The 19,612-nt window shown below is 40.7% G+C and overlaps 1 protein-coding gene across 3 annotated transcripts in view; it reads left to right on the top strand.

The window, feature by feature from the left end:
• LOC140455414 (E3 ubiquitin-protein ligase RING2-B-like) overlaps positions 1-18,304 on the top strand; it is a 45,070-nt gene extending 26,766 nt beyond the window's left edge. For all 3 annotated transcript variants that reach the window (XM_072550259.1, XM_072550258.1, XM_072550260.1), the window contains 4 exons: positions 162-377; positions 6,128-6,418; positions 11,946-12,117; positions 13,790-18,304. In XM_072550259.1, the coding sequence (XP_072406360.1) occupies positions 162-377; positions 6,128-6,418; positions 11,946-12,117; positions 13,790-13,891 (781 nt within the window). In that variant the 3' untranslated portion in view covers positions 13,892-18,304. The remainder of the gene's footprint in view (positions 1-161; positions 378-6,127; positions 6,419-11,945; positions 12,118-13,789) is intronic.
• Positions 18,305-19,612: the final 1,308 nt, after the last annotated feature.

Raw genomic sequence — 19,612 nt, 5'->3', positions numbered from 1 at the left:
TGAAATCTCTTACAGCAGCTAAATGTTGCCATTCAAGGCTGGCTAACATTACTTGACCTTCACTGAAGAATTCAGACTAGGATGGTGGCTGGTATGTTGAACTAATATTTTTGAACTGATATCAGTCTGTTGAACTGATATTTTTGGCTACTTTTGCATAGAAACAAAGAATGCCCCACATGTCGAAAGAAGCTGGTGTCTAAACGATCTCTCCGACCAGATCCTAATTTTGATGCGCTGATCTGTAAGATCTATCCGAGCAGGGATGAGTATGAAGCACATCAAGACCGTGTGCTTGCACGATTGAGCAGACTCCATAACCAACAGGCTCTAAGCAGTAGCATTGAGGAAGGGCTGAAAATGCAGGCCATGCACAGGTAAGAGGGACCTCATCCTTGGATGTTATATAGTGCCTATTTTTCTCTCCGCTTCTCATTTGAACCTTTTTCAGTCAGGTTTCTGCTCCTGACACATCACTGAAATACTTTTGTAATGGTCACAAATTAAGGCTTATATGACTCTGACAGTCCTTACTACACTTTTTTATTCGTGTTTACTTGTAATAAACCTTACATTGGTCGATCATATCATCCTTTTCCATTGTCCAGTTGGGTGCAGCTGCTCTTGACTGTTCCTGCTCCTTTCCCACTGCAGCCAGAGATCCTAAGGCAAATGACTTGCCTTGTGTTTCCCTTCCATGAAGGATCTGTCCTCAGGCCTCCTGCTATTTCGATGCTCTAGGTGACAATAAATGGCAGTGCATTGTCAGAATATACTCTGTGCGAGGGTAGAGCTGCGTGCCATCAGTTCCCTCGTTTGTCACACTGTCTGGCATTCAGTATTGGATGAACAGAGTTCCTCAAGTTTTTCCATCAATCTGAAATGAGGAATTAAGAGGGCTAAAAGGGGTCTTGAGATACCTTCAGCAAACGGGGTTAAGGAAAATACCAAAGCTTTTTCTTTTTTAAGGAGCAAGAGGGTAACTAGAGAAAGGGTCAGCCCCGCTCAAGGACGAAAAAGGAAAGTTATGTGTGGTGTCAGAAAAATGTGTGAGGCTCTTAATGAGTACTTTGCATTAGTATTCAAGGAGTAGAGGGACATGAGATGTTAAAGTTAGGGATAGATCTTTTGAGTACTCTAGGTCAAGTTTGCATAAGGAGGGAGGAAGGTTTGGGTATTCTAAAAAGCATTAAGGTAGACAAGTTCCCAGGTCCCAATGGGATCTACCCCAAGTTACTGAGGAAAGCGAGAGAGGAAATAACTGAGGCTTTAACAGATATCTTTGCAGCATCCTTGAACACTGGTGAGGAGCTGGAAGACTGGAGAATTGCTAATGTTGACCCTTTATGACTGGTGAGTCTGACGTCAGTGGGAGGGAAGCTGTTGGAGAAGATACTGCAGATGGCACTAAAATTGGTGGAGTAACAGATAGTGAAGGGACTTTCAAAGAATACAGCAGAATATAGATTGGAGAGGTGGGCAGGGAAATGGCAGATGGAGTTCAATCTGGGCAAATGCGAGGTGATGCATTTTGGAAGATTCAAATCAAGAACAAATGATACAGTAAATGGAAAAGTCCTGGGGAAAATTGGCATACAGAGATCTGGGTGTTCCGGTCCATTGTTCCCTGAAGATGGCAGCGCAGGTCAGTAAAGTGGTCAAAAGGCTTATGACATGCTTTCCTTCATTGGAATGGGTATTGAGTACAAGAGTTGGTAGGTCATGTCACAGTTGTATAGGACTTTGGTTTGGCCGCATTTGGAGTGCTGCATACAGTTCTAGCCACCACCAAAAGGATGTGGATCCTTTGGAGAGTGTGCAGAGGAGGTTCACCAGGATGTTACCTGGTATGGAGAGCGCTAGCTATAAAGAGAGGTTAAATAGATTGGGGTTATTTTCATTACAAAGACAGAGGTTGCAGGGGGAGCGGGAATCCTGATTTCTGTCTACAAAATCATGAGGGGTATAGACAGGGTGGATAGTAATATGCAGAGGGTGATGGGGGCCTGGAATGCATTGCAAATGGAGGTGGTAGAGGCAGGAACGATAATGTCATTTAAGATATATCTAGACAGATACATGAATGGGCAGGGAGCGAAGGGATACAAATCATTAGAAAATAGGTGGCAGGTTTAGGTAGAGGATCTGAATCTGCATCACTTGGAGGGTTGAAGGGCCTGTTCCTGTGCTGTAATTTTTTTGTTCTTTTGTAAGTTAAATATTGAGTAAATAAAATGCAGTTGCCACTTATTCCACCTTCTTGCCTCTAGTCTTATCCCCATCCTTGGCCATTGTCTGGCTGATTGTGACTGTGGTGGCAAAATGCTGAGCTTCAGTATCCATATTCCGTCCACCTCCATAATGTTATCTGTGAGATCACTGTGTCAGCTCATTGTTTCTGAAATCCTTATGCTTTTTATAATCTGAGGTTGCCTCTTTCAACTGGGTGGGCTTGGGCATTCCAGAAATTTCAGTGCGTCCAAAACTGAAGTCTGTGATGTAACTCTCTGCATGTTCTGCTCATGTATTACTGCATGCCTGCTGATCTACATTTAATTTTCATTCTTACATAATGCCAGATTTAAAGTTCTCAACCCTGTGTTTAAATCCATTCACTACTTCACACCTTCATATATTTGCAGCCTCTTCTGGCTCTTTAGGGGTCCTGGATTTCTGTGCTCCAAATATAGCTTTTTGCACATCTTATGTTTCCATTATCTGTCCAGTGATGTTCATGGCACACAAGGAGGGCACAAATTTTCAACTGCTTGGACCTTTGAGCTTCCTTTTTTAACCACTCCTAAAATTGATTACTTTGATCATATTTTCTAGCAGTTTTTAATGTAGTTCAGTCTCAAATTCTATGATTACACTTTGTGGTGAAGTGCCTCAGGATGTTTTCTTGTGTTAAGTGATATAAATGCAAGCTGTTGTTGTGAGGGTCGAAGGGTCCTGCATTCTTAGGTGAAAGAAAGAAAGAAGCCAAGAGTCTATCTGATTGACGATGACAAAAAGTATCCAGTTTTGAAGTTGGTGGGAAGGGTTAAAACAAGACATGAATGACATAGGTGAAATTGGAAAATTTAGAAGGTTCACTTTTTAACAGATTTTAAATAATGGGTGGGAGGAAAAAAAATCTGAAAGAAATCCGTTCATAACTTCTGCATCACATTGTGTATTACAAGTCAGTATTCTGAGAGATTAACTTTATTAGAAGGTATCAGCAAATTCGACTGTTTGTCATTGAGTGTAGAGATTTGAAAGTTAGAATATGTATATATTTTTCTGTTAAGTCTTTGAAATTGCATCTTGGGGTAATTGTTTAAGAATATTGCTTTAAAGTTTCTGTCTGTTACTTGAATATAAGTTTTAAAGACGTTTTATTAAGACATTGTCAGTCTTACATCTGTGGTCAGCAAAGGTTTGGAAAGAATTTTGAGGGATAGGATTTATGACTATTTGGCAAAGCATAGTGTGATTTAGGGTGTAGGTTTGCTCGCTGAGCTGTGGGTTTGATATCCGAACGTTTCATTACCTGGCCAGGTAACATCAGTGGCGATCTCCAAGTGAAGTAAAGCGAAGCTGTTGTCTCCTTTCTATTTATATGTTTGTACTGGATGGGGTTCCTGGAGTTTGTGGTGATGTCATTTCCTGTTCATTTTCTGAGGGGTTGATAGATGGTATCTCGATCTGTGTGTTTGTTTATGGTGTTGTGGTTGGAGTGCCAGGCCTCTAGGAATTCTCTGGCATGTCTTTGCTTAGCCTGTCCCAGGATAGATCTATTGTCCTAGTTGAAATGGTGGTTTTTCTCCTCCATGTGTAGGGCTATGAGGCAGAGAGGGTAGTGTCTTTTTGTGGCTAGCTAGTGTTTGTGTATCCTGGTGGCTAACTTTTTTTTTATTCCTGTTTGTCCTATGTAGTGTTTGTGGCAGTCCTTGCATGGAATTTTGTAGATGACATTGGTTTTGTCCATGGGTTGTATTGGGTCTTTTAGGTTTGTTAGTTTTAGTTTGAGAGTGTTGGTGGTTTTGTGTGCTACTAGGATTCAGAGGTGTCTTAGTAGTCTGAAACGTCTTTGCATGATAAGGTGGTTAGGGTTTATGGCTGTGTTTGGTCTGCTTGTCGTGGTTTGTTCTTGAGGAATCTGTGGACTGTATTTTTTGAGTATCCGTTCTTCTTGAATACGTTGTATAGGTGGTTCTCCTCTGTTTTCTGAAGTTCGTCTGAGCTGCAGTGTGAGGTGGCTCGTTGGATTAGTGTGATGAAAGGCAGTCAGCATGGCTTTGTGTGGGGCAGGTCATGCCTCACCAATCTTAAGTTATTTGGGGAGGTGACCAAGCAGGTCGACTAAGGTCGAGCAGTGGATGTGGACTTTAGCAAGGCATTTGATAAGGATCCCCATGGTAGGCTCCTTCATAAAGTCAGGAAGTATGGGATACAGGGAGATTTGGCTATCTGGATTCAGAATTGGCTGGCTGACAGAAGGCAGAGAGTGGTTGTAGATGGAAAGTATTCTGTCTGGAGGTCAGTGTTGAGTGGGGTCCCGCAGGGGTCAGTTCTTGGGCCTCTGCTCTTTATAAAAACTACAAATGACTTGGATGAGGAGGTTGAGGGGTGGGTTAGTAAATTTGCAGAGAAGACAAAGGTTGGAGATGTCATTGATTAGCATAGAGGGCTACTGAAGGCTGCAGCATGACATAGACAGGATGCAGAGCTGGGCTGAGAAATGGCAGATAGAGTTCAACCTGGGTAAATGCGAAGTGATGCATTTTGGAAGGTTAAATTTGAATGCTGAATATAGGATTAAAGACAGGATTCTTGGCAGTGGGGAGGAACAGAGGGATCTGGATGTGCAAGTACATAGATCCCTCAAAGTTGCCACCCAAGTGGATAGGGTTGTTAAGAAAGCTTATGGTGTTTTGGCTTTCATTAACAGGGGTATTGAGTTTAAGAGCCGTGAGGTTTTGCTGCAGCTCTCCAAGTCCTTGGTGAGACCGCACTTGGAGTATGTGTCCAGTTCTGGTCTCCCTACTATAGGAAAGATCGAGGCCTTGGAGAGGGTGCAAAGACGGTTTACCAGGATGCTGCCTGGACTGGAGGGCTGGCCTTATGTTGAAAGGTTGAATAAGCTTGGACTTTTTTCTCTAGAGAGAAGGAGGAAGAGAGGAGATCTGATTTGAGGTATGCAAGATAATGAGTGGAATAGATAGTCAATAGACAAACTTTTTCCCCAGGGCAGGATTGACTGGTACAAGGAATCATAATTTGAAGGTATTAGAAAGAAGGTACAAAGGAGATGTCAGAGGTAGGTTCTTTACGCAGAGAGTTGTGAATGCATGGAATGTTTTGCCAGCTGTGGTGGTGGAAGCAGTCACTGGGGACATTTAAGTGACTGCTGGACATGCACATGGATAGCAGTGAGTTGAGGGGTGCGTAGATTGTTACTATATTTTACATTAGGATTAACCTCAGCACATCATTGTGGACTAAAGGGCCTGTTCTATGCTGTACTTTGTTCTATGTTTTCAGTTTATTAAAGTAAGGAAATTTGAGGCATTAAATGTGTGCTAATATCTCCCATTTAGTTTTGCATGTGTAGTATTGTCGGAGGCATAATGTAGGACCTCAGTGAAAATGATTTACAACTTACTGTTAACTTTGCCAACGTTTTTGAAGACCAGTGACCTTTGCTAACTCTCAACACAGTCAAGGGGATAGGCTCACTTGCAGATTTCTAGTCAGCCAGGTTGGTGAAATTATCATATTCTGTTCTTTTGTATGCTATCCAACGTTAATTATTGGATAATGATCTTTGTGGACCCGAGAGGCTCCAGAAGTCAACTCCGTGTCTCTATTGTCTTGGCTGAGATAAGATAAGCAAATATATTGACAAACCTTGAACCTTTGTGGCATCCTGCTCACTCAATTCTGTACTGTATAGGTCAATGGGTGGGCAGAAACTGTGGGACCTAAGGTAGTTTTGACAGATAATTCAGATGCTTCATTGTTGGATTTTAAAACATTGTTCTTGTGGGTACCAGATGACTGCAATCAAGCTCTGTAGATACATGTATTTTTAAGTATGCTGATTTTCTGCCACCCCCACTGCTAAATTCTCTTTTTGTAGAGCTCAGCGAGTAAGGAAGGCGCAGCACGAATCAGACAATACCACTTTCAGTGGTGGTGAGGACAACTGTGACAGCCGCTCTCATGTCAGCAATGTGTCTACGCACAGCAATCAGGAGGCTGGTCCAAGCCGCAAACGCTCTAAAGCTTCAGATGACTCTTGTCCCGATCTGGATAACTCACGGGAAGGGGCAGGAAGTCCAGATGTAAGTGTGGACGCCTGCAGTGAAATCGAGTTGGTGTTCCGACCTCACCCAGTGCTTGTGGAAAAAGATGAATATTCCCAAACAAGGTATGGGCAGTGGCATGTGCAGATAAGATTCCAGTGCAAAGTACTGGATTTCTTGTGTTGAGATGACCATTTCTGTTCTGGCTCAGTGCAGCACGGTGGTTAGCACTGCTGCCTCTCAGCGCCAGGGATCCGGGTTCAATTCCAGTCTCTGGCGATTATCTGTGTGGAGTTTGCACATTCTCCCTGTGTCTTGCATGGGAAGTTACACATACTGTAAGGTGCATTCGTCAGGGGTAAATATAGGGTTGGGGAATGGGTCCAGGTGGGCGACTATTCAGAGTTGGTATGGACTTGTTGGGCTGAAGGGCCTGTTTCCATACTGTCTAATCTAATCTTTATGGGCAGCACGGTGGCTCAGTGGTTAGCACTGCTGCTTCCGTGTCAGGGACCCAAGTTCAATCCCTGCCTTGGGTGACTGTGCAAACACCACACAGACATTCTCCCTGTGTCAGCATGGGTTTCCAGCAGGTACTCTGGTTTCCTCCCACAATCCAAAGATGTGTAGGTTAGGTGATTTGGCCATGCTAAATTGCCTGTCGGTGTTAGGTGTATTAGCCAGGAGTAAATATGGGGAATGGATCTGGGTGGTTACTCTTTTGAAGGGTCGATGTGGACTAGTTGGGCCGAAGGGCCTGTTTCCATACTGTAGGGAATCTAATTGATTTCCCCCAGTTGCTCCTGCTGTTTCTGAATTGGCTATGTTCTAATCAGTCAATATGATTCTGCATGCTTCTCTTGATTGTAGGCAGAACTACTATGCAAAGTTTTTGAATTTTTTTATGCCATTGAGGAGGATGAACGAGCGTGAATGCCATTTTAGCAGGTGTAATTTTGCTGTAAGCAAGGTAACAGAGAAAGAGAGAGAATGAAGCATATGGTGCCTTTCATAATTAATGAATTACTATCACTTTTAGGAATCAGATGTGCAAATACATTGTGCACAGCAAAGTTCTACTGTAATGAAGTAAATGCCCAATCAATCTAGTAAAACCAAGGTACTGCAAATACTGGAGGTTGGAAATAAAAAGTGGTTTGGAAGAACTCAGCTGGTCTGGCAGCATAAGTTGAGAGAGAAGCAAAGTTAATGTTTCATGCCCAGGCAATCCATTTTGGTGTAAGCAAACTGTGGGCAGATGGAAGTGTTGAGTAAGACACCAGACGTGACCTTATTTTTTGATTTCTCAGGGCAGATCCATCTGTTTAACGGAAAATGACATAATAAGCTGCAAAGTTGGTAATGAGAGCTGTTACTCCATAAGTCATTGGAGTAGAAGTATGCCATTCAGCCCACTACATCTCCTCCATTCAATGAGATTATTGGTGATCTGATAATGGAACACTTTCCTTCCCTTTTCCTGTAATCCTTGGTTCCGTTGCTGATTTTAAAAAAATCTTTCTATCTCAGCCTGGAACATTCTTAATAACCCAGCTTCAACTGCCCTCCGAGTGAAGAAATTCCTCCTCACCTCTTCTTTTATTAAATGTGTGTGACCCCTTAGTCTGAAATTGCGCTTTCTTCACCTTGACACACTCAAGGGGAAGCAACCTTTCCATTTCTACCTTGTCAAGCTGCCGTAGAATCTTGAATGCTTTAGTAAATTTTCTGTTGTTCTTCTAAGTTTAAATACAGTCACAACCTACTGAACCTCTCCTGATAAAATTTCTCCATACCTGGGTTTAACTTGGTGAAATTTCTCTAGATTGCCTCCAATGCCAATTTCCCTTTCTTTAGTTAAGTGGGGGGCAGAACTGTTCACAGTATTCTAGGTGTGGTCTGACTAGTGCCTTGTATAATTTTAACAAGACTTCCCTCTTTTTTTATTTTAGTATTCCATTCACTTTGAAATAAAGGCCACCTGCCTTCCCGATTTACCTACTGATCTTGTATGTGTGTTTTTTGTAACTTAAGCATGTAGATCCCCCAAATCCCTTGTGCTTCAGTTTGTTTCAGTTTTTCTCCATTTCGATTAATCTCCTTTTTCTGACCAAAGCGCGTAAGCTCAAATTTTCCCAATTTATATTCAATTTGCTAAGATTTTTCTACTCCTTTTTAATCTATATCTGTCACTCTGCTTACTGTTATTCTCACGGCTTGCCTTCCCACTTGTGTTTATTTCACAAACTTAGTGACGGTGCATTCACTTGCAGCATCCTTGTGCTTAATATACTTCACAAAAACTTGTGGCTTTAGCAGTGATTGTTGGAACTTTTATTGCATGTTACCATTCTGAAAATGTCCCTCTTATCCCATCTCTGCCTTCTGTTAGTTAGCCAATTCTCTGTATTCATCTATTCTTAATGTAATAGCATGTAACATTTTCCCAGCAACAGACGTTAAATGAAACTGGCCTAGAGATACCTGTTTTTTTTTTTTGTCTCCTTCCTTGTTGTGTCGTTTACTTTACAAAATCTCAGGAACATCAAGATATAGTCCATAATAGTTTGTTGAGCTAATGTTGAGAAAGTCGACCCCAGAAAAAATTTTAAGGTAGAAGTCTTAATGAGGATTCATCAAATATTTATATGTTGTAAATCATGTAGTACATTACGTAAATTCTAAAATGGCTTGTTTTACACAAACATCTTGTTTTTTGCACATTTCAAAAGCGTCAAGGCTCCTGTTACCTCTGGTCTGACCATTCAGTTTTCAGGTGTTATCCTATCTTCTGCCTGAAGCCGATGTTTCATTCCCATTCTTGACTAATCCCATGGCTTTGTCTTTCTCTTTGTCTTTTTGTGATGGGGCGTCATCCTCACATTCTCTTTCCAAGTAAGGCCTCATTTAACGTTAGTTCAGCCACATTGCTTTCACCGAAATGGTCTATCTGCTGCATCAGCATCTGAGGGTGTTTATGCTGTTTAAATTTTCTTTTTACCCTGAATACTTTCTTTAATAAGAAAAAATGAAAATGAATCTTTAAAAGATTATTACTTATGAAATTAACTAGAACATTCTTCCCCATTCTAATCCAGCTCAATTTTCATGTGGATTCACAGGTTAACATGTCATACCCACATTGCCCTCTAACATCATGCAGTCCACTGTTTGTGCCAAACAGCAAACACCAAACTGCACTAATCCTGGTTGCCTACAAGTAGTCCATAGCCTGGTATACCCTAGCATTTTAAATACTCATCCAAATGCTTCTTAAATTTTGTAAGAGTACCTTCTCCCACCACCCAACCCCCTAGGCAGCAAGTTCCATATTTCTGCAACCCTCTAGGTTGAAAAGATTTTCCTCACATCTCCTTTTAAACCACTTGCTACTCACCTTAAACTTAAATCCTGTATTCTTTGATACATCTGTCATGGGGAAAAGATTCTCACAGTCTACCCAGTCTGTGCCCCTCAAAATTTGTATTCCTCAATCCCAACCTCCTTCAGCCATCTCTGCTTTAGGGCAAACAAAATCTGCCTCTCCAGTCTCCTCATTACTGAGATTTTTCCATCTCCGGCAACATTCTGGTGAGTCTCCTCTGCACCCCCTCCCAGTGCAGTCATGACCTTCCAATAGTGTGGTAACCAGAATTGCACACCGTATTCTATGGCAAAGTAATGTTTTGTAAAGTTGTAACAAAGACTCTGTCTGACCTGTGTATTCTGTGCCCCGACTGAAGGCAAGAATCCCTTCTTCATCTCTCTCTCTACCTGTGCTGACATCTCCAGGTATCTAGATTTGTTCACCAAGGTCCCTTTGTTCCTGAGTACTCCCTTAGGACGTACATCTGTTACGTATTTACATCACTTATTAGACCTCCCGAAATGTATGATCCCACACTTGCCAAGATTAAATTCCATATGTGATTGCTGTGCCCAATTTAACAGCTAATCAATATCAGACTCTAGTTGAGAGCAATCTTCTCACAGTAAGCAATACCATCAATTTTGCATTATCTGCAAACTTAATAAGTATTCCTTTTGCACTCCCATCCAAGTCGTTAATGTACATAAACAGAATGGGTCCCAGCATGAATCCCTATGGTACACTGCTGGTCACACGTTTTCAAACATATCCTCCACTGTCATTCTTTGCCTCCTATTTAGAAGCCAATTTTGGATCCAGTTTACTCTTACCTTTTGGACCAGCCTTCCATTTGAAACCTTGTCAAAAGGCCTTATTGAAGTCCTTCTAAACCACATTAACTGCATTGAAAAAACAACTTTTGACTCCATTCCATCTTAAATTGCCGACATAACCTCTTATTTTCAAATTCTGTGGAACTTTTCCAAAACCTAAGGCTTCTTGAAAGATTACTACCATTTCTGTAGCTACTTCCTTTAGTATCCTAGAATGTATCCAGGGGGCTTGTAGCTTTCAGTCTTTAGTTTTCCTATTACCTTTTCTACGTTGATATGAATTGTTTTTATTTCCTCCTGCTCTTTTGACCCTTGTTTATTTAGTATTTTGGAATACTATTCATGTCTTCTACAATGAAAACTGATGTGTGATAGTTGAATAATTGCTATTTCCTGGTTCCTTGCTATTTCCCTTGCACATTCTGTAAGGGGTGGATGTTACCTTGGACCTCACATCTGTTTCATTAGCCACTGACTGATCCAAAATAGCCCAATCCTGTTGCACTCATGGATGCTGTCTTAAATAAACAGATGAATTCTTCCTTGTGACTGCCTGCCAATTTGACTTTCCCAATCTAATGTTACCAGTGATTAATGCGTTGACATTTTTACAGGTCTTCCTTTTATCTCATGAATTATACATTGTTCCATTCAATAGCTATTGATAGGCATCCAATAGTTGTCTTCTCCTTTTCCTCCACCCCCGTGCCCCACCACCACCAAGATCATTTGTCTCTGGTTATCTCTTACCGCCATCTTTATGGGTTCTACAACTCCTCAAGTTGGATCTGAATTTATTCTCAAACATTTTCTACAGGTATTGCTTGCTCTGGTTCACCTTAGTGTCTGGCAGCTTCCTCATACTGCAGCAGCAGATCACCAGTCCTGCCGTCACGACAATTTGTGATTTAATGACTGTAGATTCCATAGTTTTTACACTTTTTTTTACACTTTTCAATTCTCCCAGAGAGCTGTGAGTCTGTGGAATTCTCTGTTGTAGAAAGTGGTTGAGGTCAAAACATTGAATGTCTTCAAGAAAGAATTAGATATATTTTGGGGGCAAAAGACATCAAAGGGTGTGGGACAAAAGTGTAAATTAGGTATTGAATGAGATGATCTGATTGAATGATGGAGTAGGGTTCAGTGGCCTACTCCTCTCTCTTTTCTATGTTTCTATGCAAAAACTGCCCCCTCTGTCATTGAACTCTGACCATTTAGACCCACTGTTTTGTAGATGTCAGTTTTGGTGATTTTGTTTGAGGAATGTCAACAATATGTGAGAAATGTGAACATTCTCAGAATATCTTTGTTACTTTGCCTTATATCAGATGAGAAATAGTTCTGCTCATCTTCATCTTTTGAAGAACATACCTTGTTTTATTGTTTCATTTTTTCTTTTTTCCCCTTTCCTACCTAATTCTGCAACCGTGATGTACACTGTTGGTTCAGGTATGTGAAGACTACTGCAAATGCCACTGTGGACCATTTGTCTAAATACCTTGCGTTAAGGATTGCTTTGGAGGAACAGCAGAAGAGCCTTGGGAATAATGCTGTCAGTCTCGAGGAAGTCAGTGAGAAGCAGTACACAATCTACATCACCACCTCAGGGGGCCAGTTCACGGTAGGTCCATTAAAATCCACATTTTGACCCATTGTACGCGTCTGAATTGAAAGGTTCTTCTGTCTTCTGCTGTTTCTGATCCTCTTATGTTCCACTTGTCTCAACTAACATGTCATTCAGACCTATTTCATTGCTGGACTTGCAACATGAAGTATCTGGCTCTAACTTGTTCTTCCTCTGATCAATGACACGGTTTCCTCACCTCCTGACCTCATCTGTCCCTCTTGTTATGCAGGCTTTAAAGTCTGGTTTGGCTTCACCTTTAGTTTATCTTGTCTTCACATTTTCATGCTTTGGGCTTTGGCCTTGGCCTTTGAGGTTTTCCAAAACAAATTAAGGAAAAGCTGGATTTGTCACAATGAAGTGTCTTCTGCACATGTAGGAATGAGAGAAGCCACAGTTTCTGCATTGTTGTCAGCACCAACTCATTAAGGATATTTATTGTTGAAATGCCCATGCCTGTGGTAACAGCAGCACCCTAAGTAGGGACATGACAACACCATGCACAGCTGTCCTGCTCTCCTAATCAATTTTTCTCTTCTTTCTCTGCTTCCCCACTGCCCCCCCAAAAGGTGCTGAGTAATGGTCTTTAGTCTATCAAACTGGTCATTCTCCAACTCTGAGCAGACATGTTGATCGAGAATGGTGACTTACAAGCTGTCTCAAAATTCTCATCCCAACCCCGACTCTATTTCTTTCATTTGATACGATCCTCTGAGATCTGTTCCTGACAAAGTTGCTTCTTACCATTTCTGATTATAGTCTGTAATAACTGTCTCTAAGCTTCTTGGGAATTACCTCCCTAAGTGCCTGTGCTTCTCCACTCCCTTTTTTTTAAAAAGATATTCTTAAAAATCTGCACTTTGTCACATGTTATCATATTCAAGTTTTGTGAGAAGATTTGTAGCTCGGGTGCTCATTGTTGTGGTTCTGTTCGCCGAGCTGGTAATTTGTGTTGCAGACGTTTCGTCCCCTGTCTAGGTGACATCCTCAGTGCTTCGGAGCCTCCTGTGAAGCGCTTCTGTGATGTTTCCTCCGGCATTTATAGTGGTTTGTCTCCGCCGCTTTTGGTTGTCAGTTCCAGCTGTCTGCTGCATCGACCTGGACCCAATATACCGGCCACTGCAGTGGACAGCTGGAACTGACAACCGGAAGCGGCAGAGAAAAATGACAATAAATGCCGGAGGAAACATCACAGAAGCACTTCACAGGAGGCTCCCAAGCACTGAGGATGTCACCTCGACAGGGGACGAAACGTTTGCAACACAAATTTCCAGCTCGGCGAACAGAACCACAACATGTTATCATCATTTTCTTGTTAAATACTTTTTGTTTATGCTCCCTCAAAGGGCTTTGAATTATTTTGTTGTGCTTAAGATGTTAAATAAAAACATGTTGCTGTTTCGGAAACAACCGACCTTGACCAGAGATCAGAAGTGAACTGAAATATCTCTGGCTCTCAGTAGAAATTTGACAGAGTCAGTTCTTCTACCTTGGATCACTATCCTGACAAGTTGTATTACCCCAGGTGAGATCAGCTAATCCAGAATGTAACAGACCTCTGAGCTGTTTTGCTGCAGTAGGTAGCTTGTTTAACCAATATTTTTCTGTTCTTCAGGGAACTTTCTTGATGGGACATCTCTATTTAATTTTGTCTTTGAATTTTCCGTAGACGTTGAATGGATCATTGACACTGGAATTGGTAAATGAGAAATATTGGAAGGTCAGCAAGCCTCTTGAGCTATACTATGCACCCACCAAGGAGCAGAAATAGTGAAGGAAGGAAGAGGACCAGAAGAAAACTGCTATCTGCTTGCTTGCTCCTTCCATATATTTGCCACAGTAAGACTGCAACAGCTTTTTTGGCATTGGAGATTGTGGAAGGGACTGTGCTGAATCCCAGAAGAGAAGAACTGGCTTGAAATTTTGAATGCAGGGCCAATGAGAGGACATTCTCTTGCAGTCTGGGTTGGGGTATAGAATAAATATGAACTGTTACATACCATTACTCCTGTGTCCTCTAGTGCTGGGTGCGAATGTGTATTTTGATCTCAGGATCACATTTTGAGGTTTGACCTTACTACTTCTGTGATCATTCGGCCATCTAGCTCATGGGTAGGTGTTCATAGAGCCCTGTGATTCTTGTGCAGGTTCCTTTTCTTTGAGAACTGCTGATACTTTACGTGTATATGGCTAACCAAACCCATTAACTGAAACTGAACATTGAGGATGCACAGTACTGATAGTGCATACCCTTCTCCTGGTTGCAGCTAGTGAGGAGTTAGTGGACAAATGAGAAGTAGATGAGTTTAACCATTTTAAAATTTACAGCCCTTAAAACCAGTTTTGTGTCAGATTTGATTTTTCTTTTGGATGTACTGTTTCTCATTTTTCTATTGTTCTTTTTTGTGTGTTTATAACATGCATGACTGCGTAATATTCACCATTATTATGTATCAAAATCCATAGTTCTGTTTATTGCTGATCTGCATTATTTTGGTTAATCCTTCTAGGTTTTATTTACATCAACCTTTGGCAAAAGAACCCTTAAGTCTTGTGCTTAATTTATAAGATGCTCAACATTTTCAGCTAATCTTAAATTCCTCCTCCATCCTCCTCCCACTCACCATTTTGTTTGCTGAGCAGTTGATTTCCTTTCAGCTGTTTCACTGAGAATAACCCTGAACTTTCTGGGTTTAAATAAAGTGCCTGTGCCAGTTGGCCTATGCTTTTGATCCCCCTTACATGCCTGGCTTAATGTTTTTGTTTTGTCTCTTTCTTATTTGACTCTGTATTTGGAGAGTGTGTTGGTGAGCAGAAGTTAGCTGTGTTATGTGTGTTTTTGAGATTGGTTTGCACCACTTTTTGTAATATTGCTCAATTGACCTCTGACACCATTGAGGTAATGTACCCATTTCATGCCTGTTGATTTTCCATTCCAAAGCAATCTAGTAATTTTTTCTGTCACCTTGTATTGGATTTGAGGGAGGAGTGGGGAAGGGGTAATTTTTTAAGGGTTAATACTGCTGTGCGCTTTCTTACTGTATCACATGAGTTTCATATCGTGTGATTAGAAGATGTTTGAATATCCAGAGAATAAAATTTTATTGGGTGAGTTTTGTTTTAATAGAAAAAGACATGCATTTAAAAAATTCATTCTGTTGCTTTTTTTATTTCTCTGCTTTCTGAAGCCATTGACTTTTTCTCAATACTTCACTCTGGCTGTTTGCACCAGCGATGCTGTTGAGCCGATCCTCTTCCAATACGGCTGAAATGCTAGGTGGAGAAAATAGTGATCAAGTGCAGTATCCTGCGATAATTATTCTTCTTCCTAACCCAAGACCACCATCGTCAACTGCAACTCATCACTGTGTTTGACATAGTTTTGCTAATTTAGGAGAGAACAAAGATTGTCTGACTTTGATACTGAATAAACCTCCTGCTGATTTTGGCTTTATTGTGATACCACTGTGCTCCATGCTAGTTGTTCCCACTGCTTGAAATACTCACGGTGCATACAGTACTTTATACACTCTGATCCTTATAAATAGATTTTGATGAGATGAAATATCATAAATTGATAAAGTTGAAACTTTGAGAGAAATTGAACAATGAACTATATATTGCATAGTTCAGAGGGAAAATATAGTCAGATATATTTTCCTGGGCAGAACCTGCTGAAAATTATGATCCTATTTTCCTCAAGCTGTTTGGAGTGAATAAATCCTGTTTGACCAGTAAAATGAGCAATTTGCCTGATTGGCTGCTATTCAGGATGAAAACAATTCCCATCCGGTTCTGTTGTTAAGTGAAAGTAAATATTTATTGTAACACTTAACTTTCACATAAGTAGGGAAAAGAATTTCTGAACTTCTATGCAACTCAAGCTAAACTCCCCCAGAAACCCTAAGTACTTGCATTCTTAGTCAAGCTTGAGAGACAAAATACAGGTATTTTGACACACTGCATCAATGAATATGTAGAGTAAGCAGATTCTGAAGGTTGAAAATTTGGATTTGGAAGCTGTATTTTAGAAAGGCAAATCACAGCAGGACCAATCAACATAATGGTCAGGTCCTGGGAGTGTTGCTGAACAAACTGACTTTGGAATGCAGGTTCACAATTCCTTGAAAATAGTGATGCAGGAAGACAGGATAGTGAAGAAGGCATTGATATGCTTCCCTTTATTGGTTAGTGCATTGAACATTGGAGTTGGGAGGTCATGTGGCTAAACACTTTTGGAATACTGTTCAATTTTGGTTTTCCTGGTATAGGGAGAATGTTGTGAAACTTGTACGGGTTCAAAAAGATTTGCAAGGATGTTGCCAGGTTGGAAAGGTTTGAGCTACGGGGAGAGGTTGAATGGGCTGGGGCTATCTTCCATGGAGCATTGGAGGCTGAGGGATGATCTTGAAGTTTATAAGTGACAAGGGGCATAGATATGGTGAATATCCAGGGTCTTTTTCCTCGGGCTGGGGGAGTCCAAAACTAGGTTTAAGGTGAGAAGGGAAAGATTTAAAAGGTACCTGAGGGGCAACTTCTTCACACAGAAGGTGGTGCATGTATGGATTGAGCTGCCAGAGGCAGTGGTACAGGTTGGATAATTACAATATTTTAAAAGGCACCTGGATGGCTATAAGAATAGGAAGGGTTTAGAGGGATATTGGCCAAATGCTGGCAATAGGCCTAGATTAATTTAGAATACTTGGTCGTCATGGACGAGTTGGACTGAAGGATATGTTTCCATTCTGTACATCTGTATGACCCTCTATGGGTTAAATTATCTCATTCTTGATTTTAATACAGATGTCTGAGGACGATAGCTTTTCTTCAAGATGATAGTTGTGTGGACCAAGAACTCAAGGTTCTTTATCTTCGCTTTCTTGGTTTTCTGTCTCCTCTCACAGAAGGAGTAGTGTTGAGATGGATGCTATCAGTTTGAGGACGGTGATCCTGTCATCAGGTAGAATTTTCTTAACTCAAGACTTTTGATGTTGCGGTCTCAGATTTAGCGGTTCATCTTCTAATAGCAAAATGCTAACGTTTTGCTTCCTGTTTGAAATGCTCTAATGCAGCATTTTTGTCCATCCTTTCATCTTTGCCTGTGATTTTAAAACCTCCTTTGCTGATTTGTGCATCTGTGCATTTCTCAAAAAACCGGTATATAATCCAACGTTGAGAGTTCATTTTATCATTACAAATACATAGTCATAGAGTCATTCAGCATGGAAACGGATCCATCAGTCCAACCAGCCCATGCTCACCATAATCCCCAAACTAAACTTGTCCTATCTAACTATGCCTGGCCTATGTCCCTTTAAACCTTTCCTATTCATGTAGTTATCTAAATATCTTTCAAATGTTGTAACTGTTCCCACATCCACCAGTCAGTTTGAATGGTCTAAACCCTGTAGGTTCACCTTTGGAATCTCTGGTTGTAAATAATAAAAAATGTAATACTTTGTCCAAATCCTGTTGATTATTTGTGACTATCAGTTTTAATTATTGCTTTTTGAATCCAAAGCTTCGTGTGGTTAGTGGGTCACACGTTTAAACTGTTTTATATCCAAATTGCTTAGCCCTGAAATTTGAGACAAAGTTCAAACCTGATCTGACTTTATTAAATTAGTAACAAGCAGTTTCTTTCACCACTGCCTCTGCTGTAATTGTCCTAAAAGGAATATCTTTAAATTGCATTTTCATATCCAAATTGGGAGTACTGGTATCCTGCTTTCATTTTCACTTATGGAGTTAGCCAATCCACTAACTCGTAACAGCCGCTTCAAAAGCGGGTATGGTTAGTAAAGGTGTCCGTTTGATTACATGTTGAGATTTTCCTACTAATTGCAGCAATGCAGTTCTTAAAACATGCTAGCTACCGCTATTCTTATGAATTATTAGGTAAAATGCCCATTTATTGATATTGAGGTTTCTGTATTTATATGCAAGCTACCAAGTGATATTTGAAAGATCTCCTTATGATATTTAGGTTATGTTACTATCTAATGAACAGCCATTCATTCTTGATCTGTACATCAGAGATATGTCCACTTCCCCATCAGAACCGTTTTCAATTTAATAGAATGCTGGAATTCCTTCACTCATTTTCAGTGTGTAGTTCTCGTATCAACAAACTTGTATTTGAATCTGCTGTCTGAGTTTAATTAACAAAGACTTTTATGCTGAATCATACTCCTCCTTTAATTTATATTTTTGTTATTTAGACACCTGTTTGTGAAATTGCTTTGATCTCTGGTGGTGATATTTGCCCTTTGCTCTGGTCACCAATACAATAGGAAAATACAGGCTTGCTGTGATTATAGGCAAAGCTATAATTTTACTCCAGACACCTCATTACCTCGGATTGTCAAATTCATCTACATATGTTTTCGTAATAACTTACCACCACTGTGCCATGCAAGCCCATTCCAGTTACACCTTGTACTGTGGAGTTGGGATATAGTCTTCACATTCCTTTTATTAGGAGTTTTGGCTTTCATTGCACTCTGGCAGCAAATGTGTTTAGTGGCATTATTTGAAGAAAAAAGGTATCTTTTCCATTTGACAAATGTCTTTTGGATTTCTCATTTATTGCATTCACCTTCTCTGCATTAGCAGCAGTATCTACTTCTGTTTTCCTGTTCTTGGATAAAGTCATAATTTGATCCTTGATGCTTTATTTTTACTTCCCTTTTTGGACTCTCTCGGGAAGCAGTAAGTTCCATGGACTTGCCATGTAGTTTCCAGGACTATGAACAAAGGTGGCCTGATTTTGTCACAATGGAAACACTTAGGGTTTCGATCATCACTTCAACCTGCATCACCTTACTTTCTGTTCTGAGGGGGGAGATCTTAAGGTATTACCAGCTGCCCTTTGTCCATCTCCTTATGCTACTTAACACATTGCTTACTTGTCCTCTTTTCAAGTGTGAGGCTCCCTGAGAAACAAAACTTAGTTTTATGGATTAGTTCATATTTGTCAAACATTGCTGTCACCTGTCTAGTAGAAACACCATTTGGTCTTAGATATTAGTTCTAATTGCAAAGGTAGACACTTGTTAAATTTAAGTTTGTGAGAAGATTTGTAGCCCGGGTGCTCGTTGTTGTGGTTCTGTTCGCCGAGCTGGGAATTTGTGTTGCAGGCGTTTTGTCCCCTGTCTAGGTGACAGCCTCCTGTGAAGCGCTTATAAATGCCAGAGGAAACATCAGAGGATGTCATCTAGACAGGGGACATAATGTCTGCAACACAAATTCCCAGCTCGGTGAACAGAGCCACAACTTGTTAAATTAAGAAAAATCTGTTGATGCTAAAAATCTGAAACACAGAAAGAAAGTGGTGGTGAAACTTAGCAGGTCTGGCAGCATCAGTAGAAAGAAAACAATTAATATTTTGAGACCAGCGACCCTTCATCATGAGCTCCGTTTTATCAGTAAACGTAGGATACATTACTGTCTCTTTATCTGACCCATTGAAATAGTAGTAAGTAGCTGAGGC

This window comes from Chiloscyllium punctatum, chromosome 30 (genome assembly GCF_047496795.1).
Source record: "Chiloscyllium punctatum isolate Juve2018m chromosome 30, sChiPun1.3, whole genome shotgun sequence".
NCBI classification, from domain to species: Eukaryota; Metazoa; Chordata; class Chondrichthyes; order Orectolobiformes; family Hemiscylliidae; genus Chiloscyllium; species Chiloscyllium punctatum.
The sequence above is the reverse complement of the archived record's forward strand: the minus strand, read 5'-3'. Positions and strand labels throughout refer to the sequence as shown.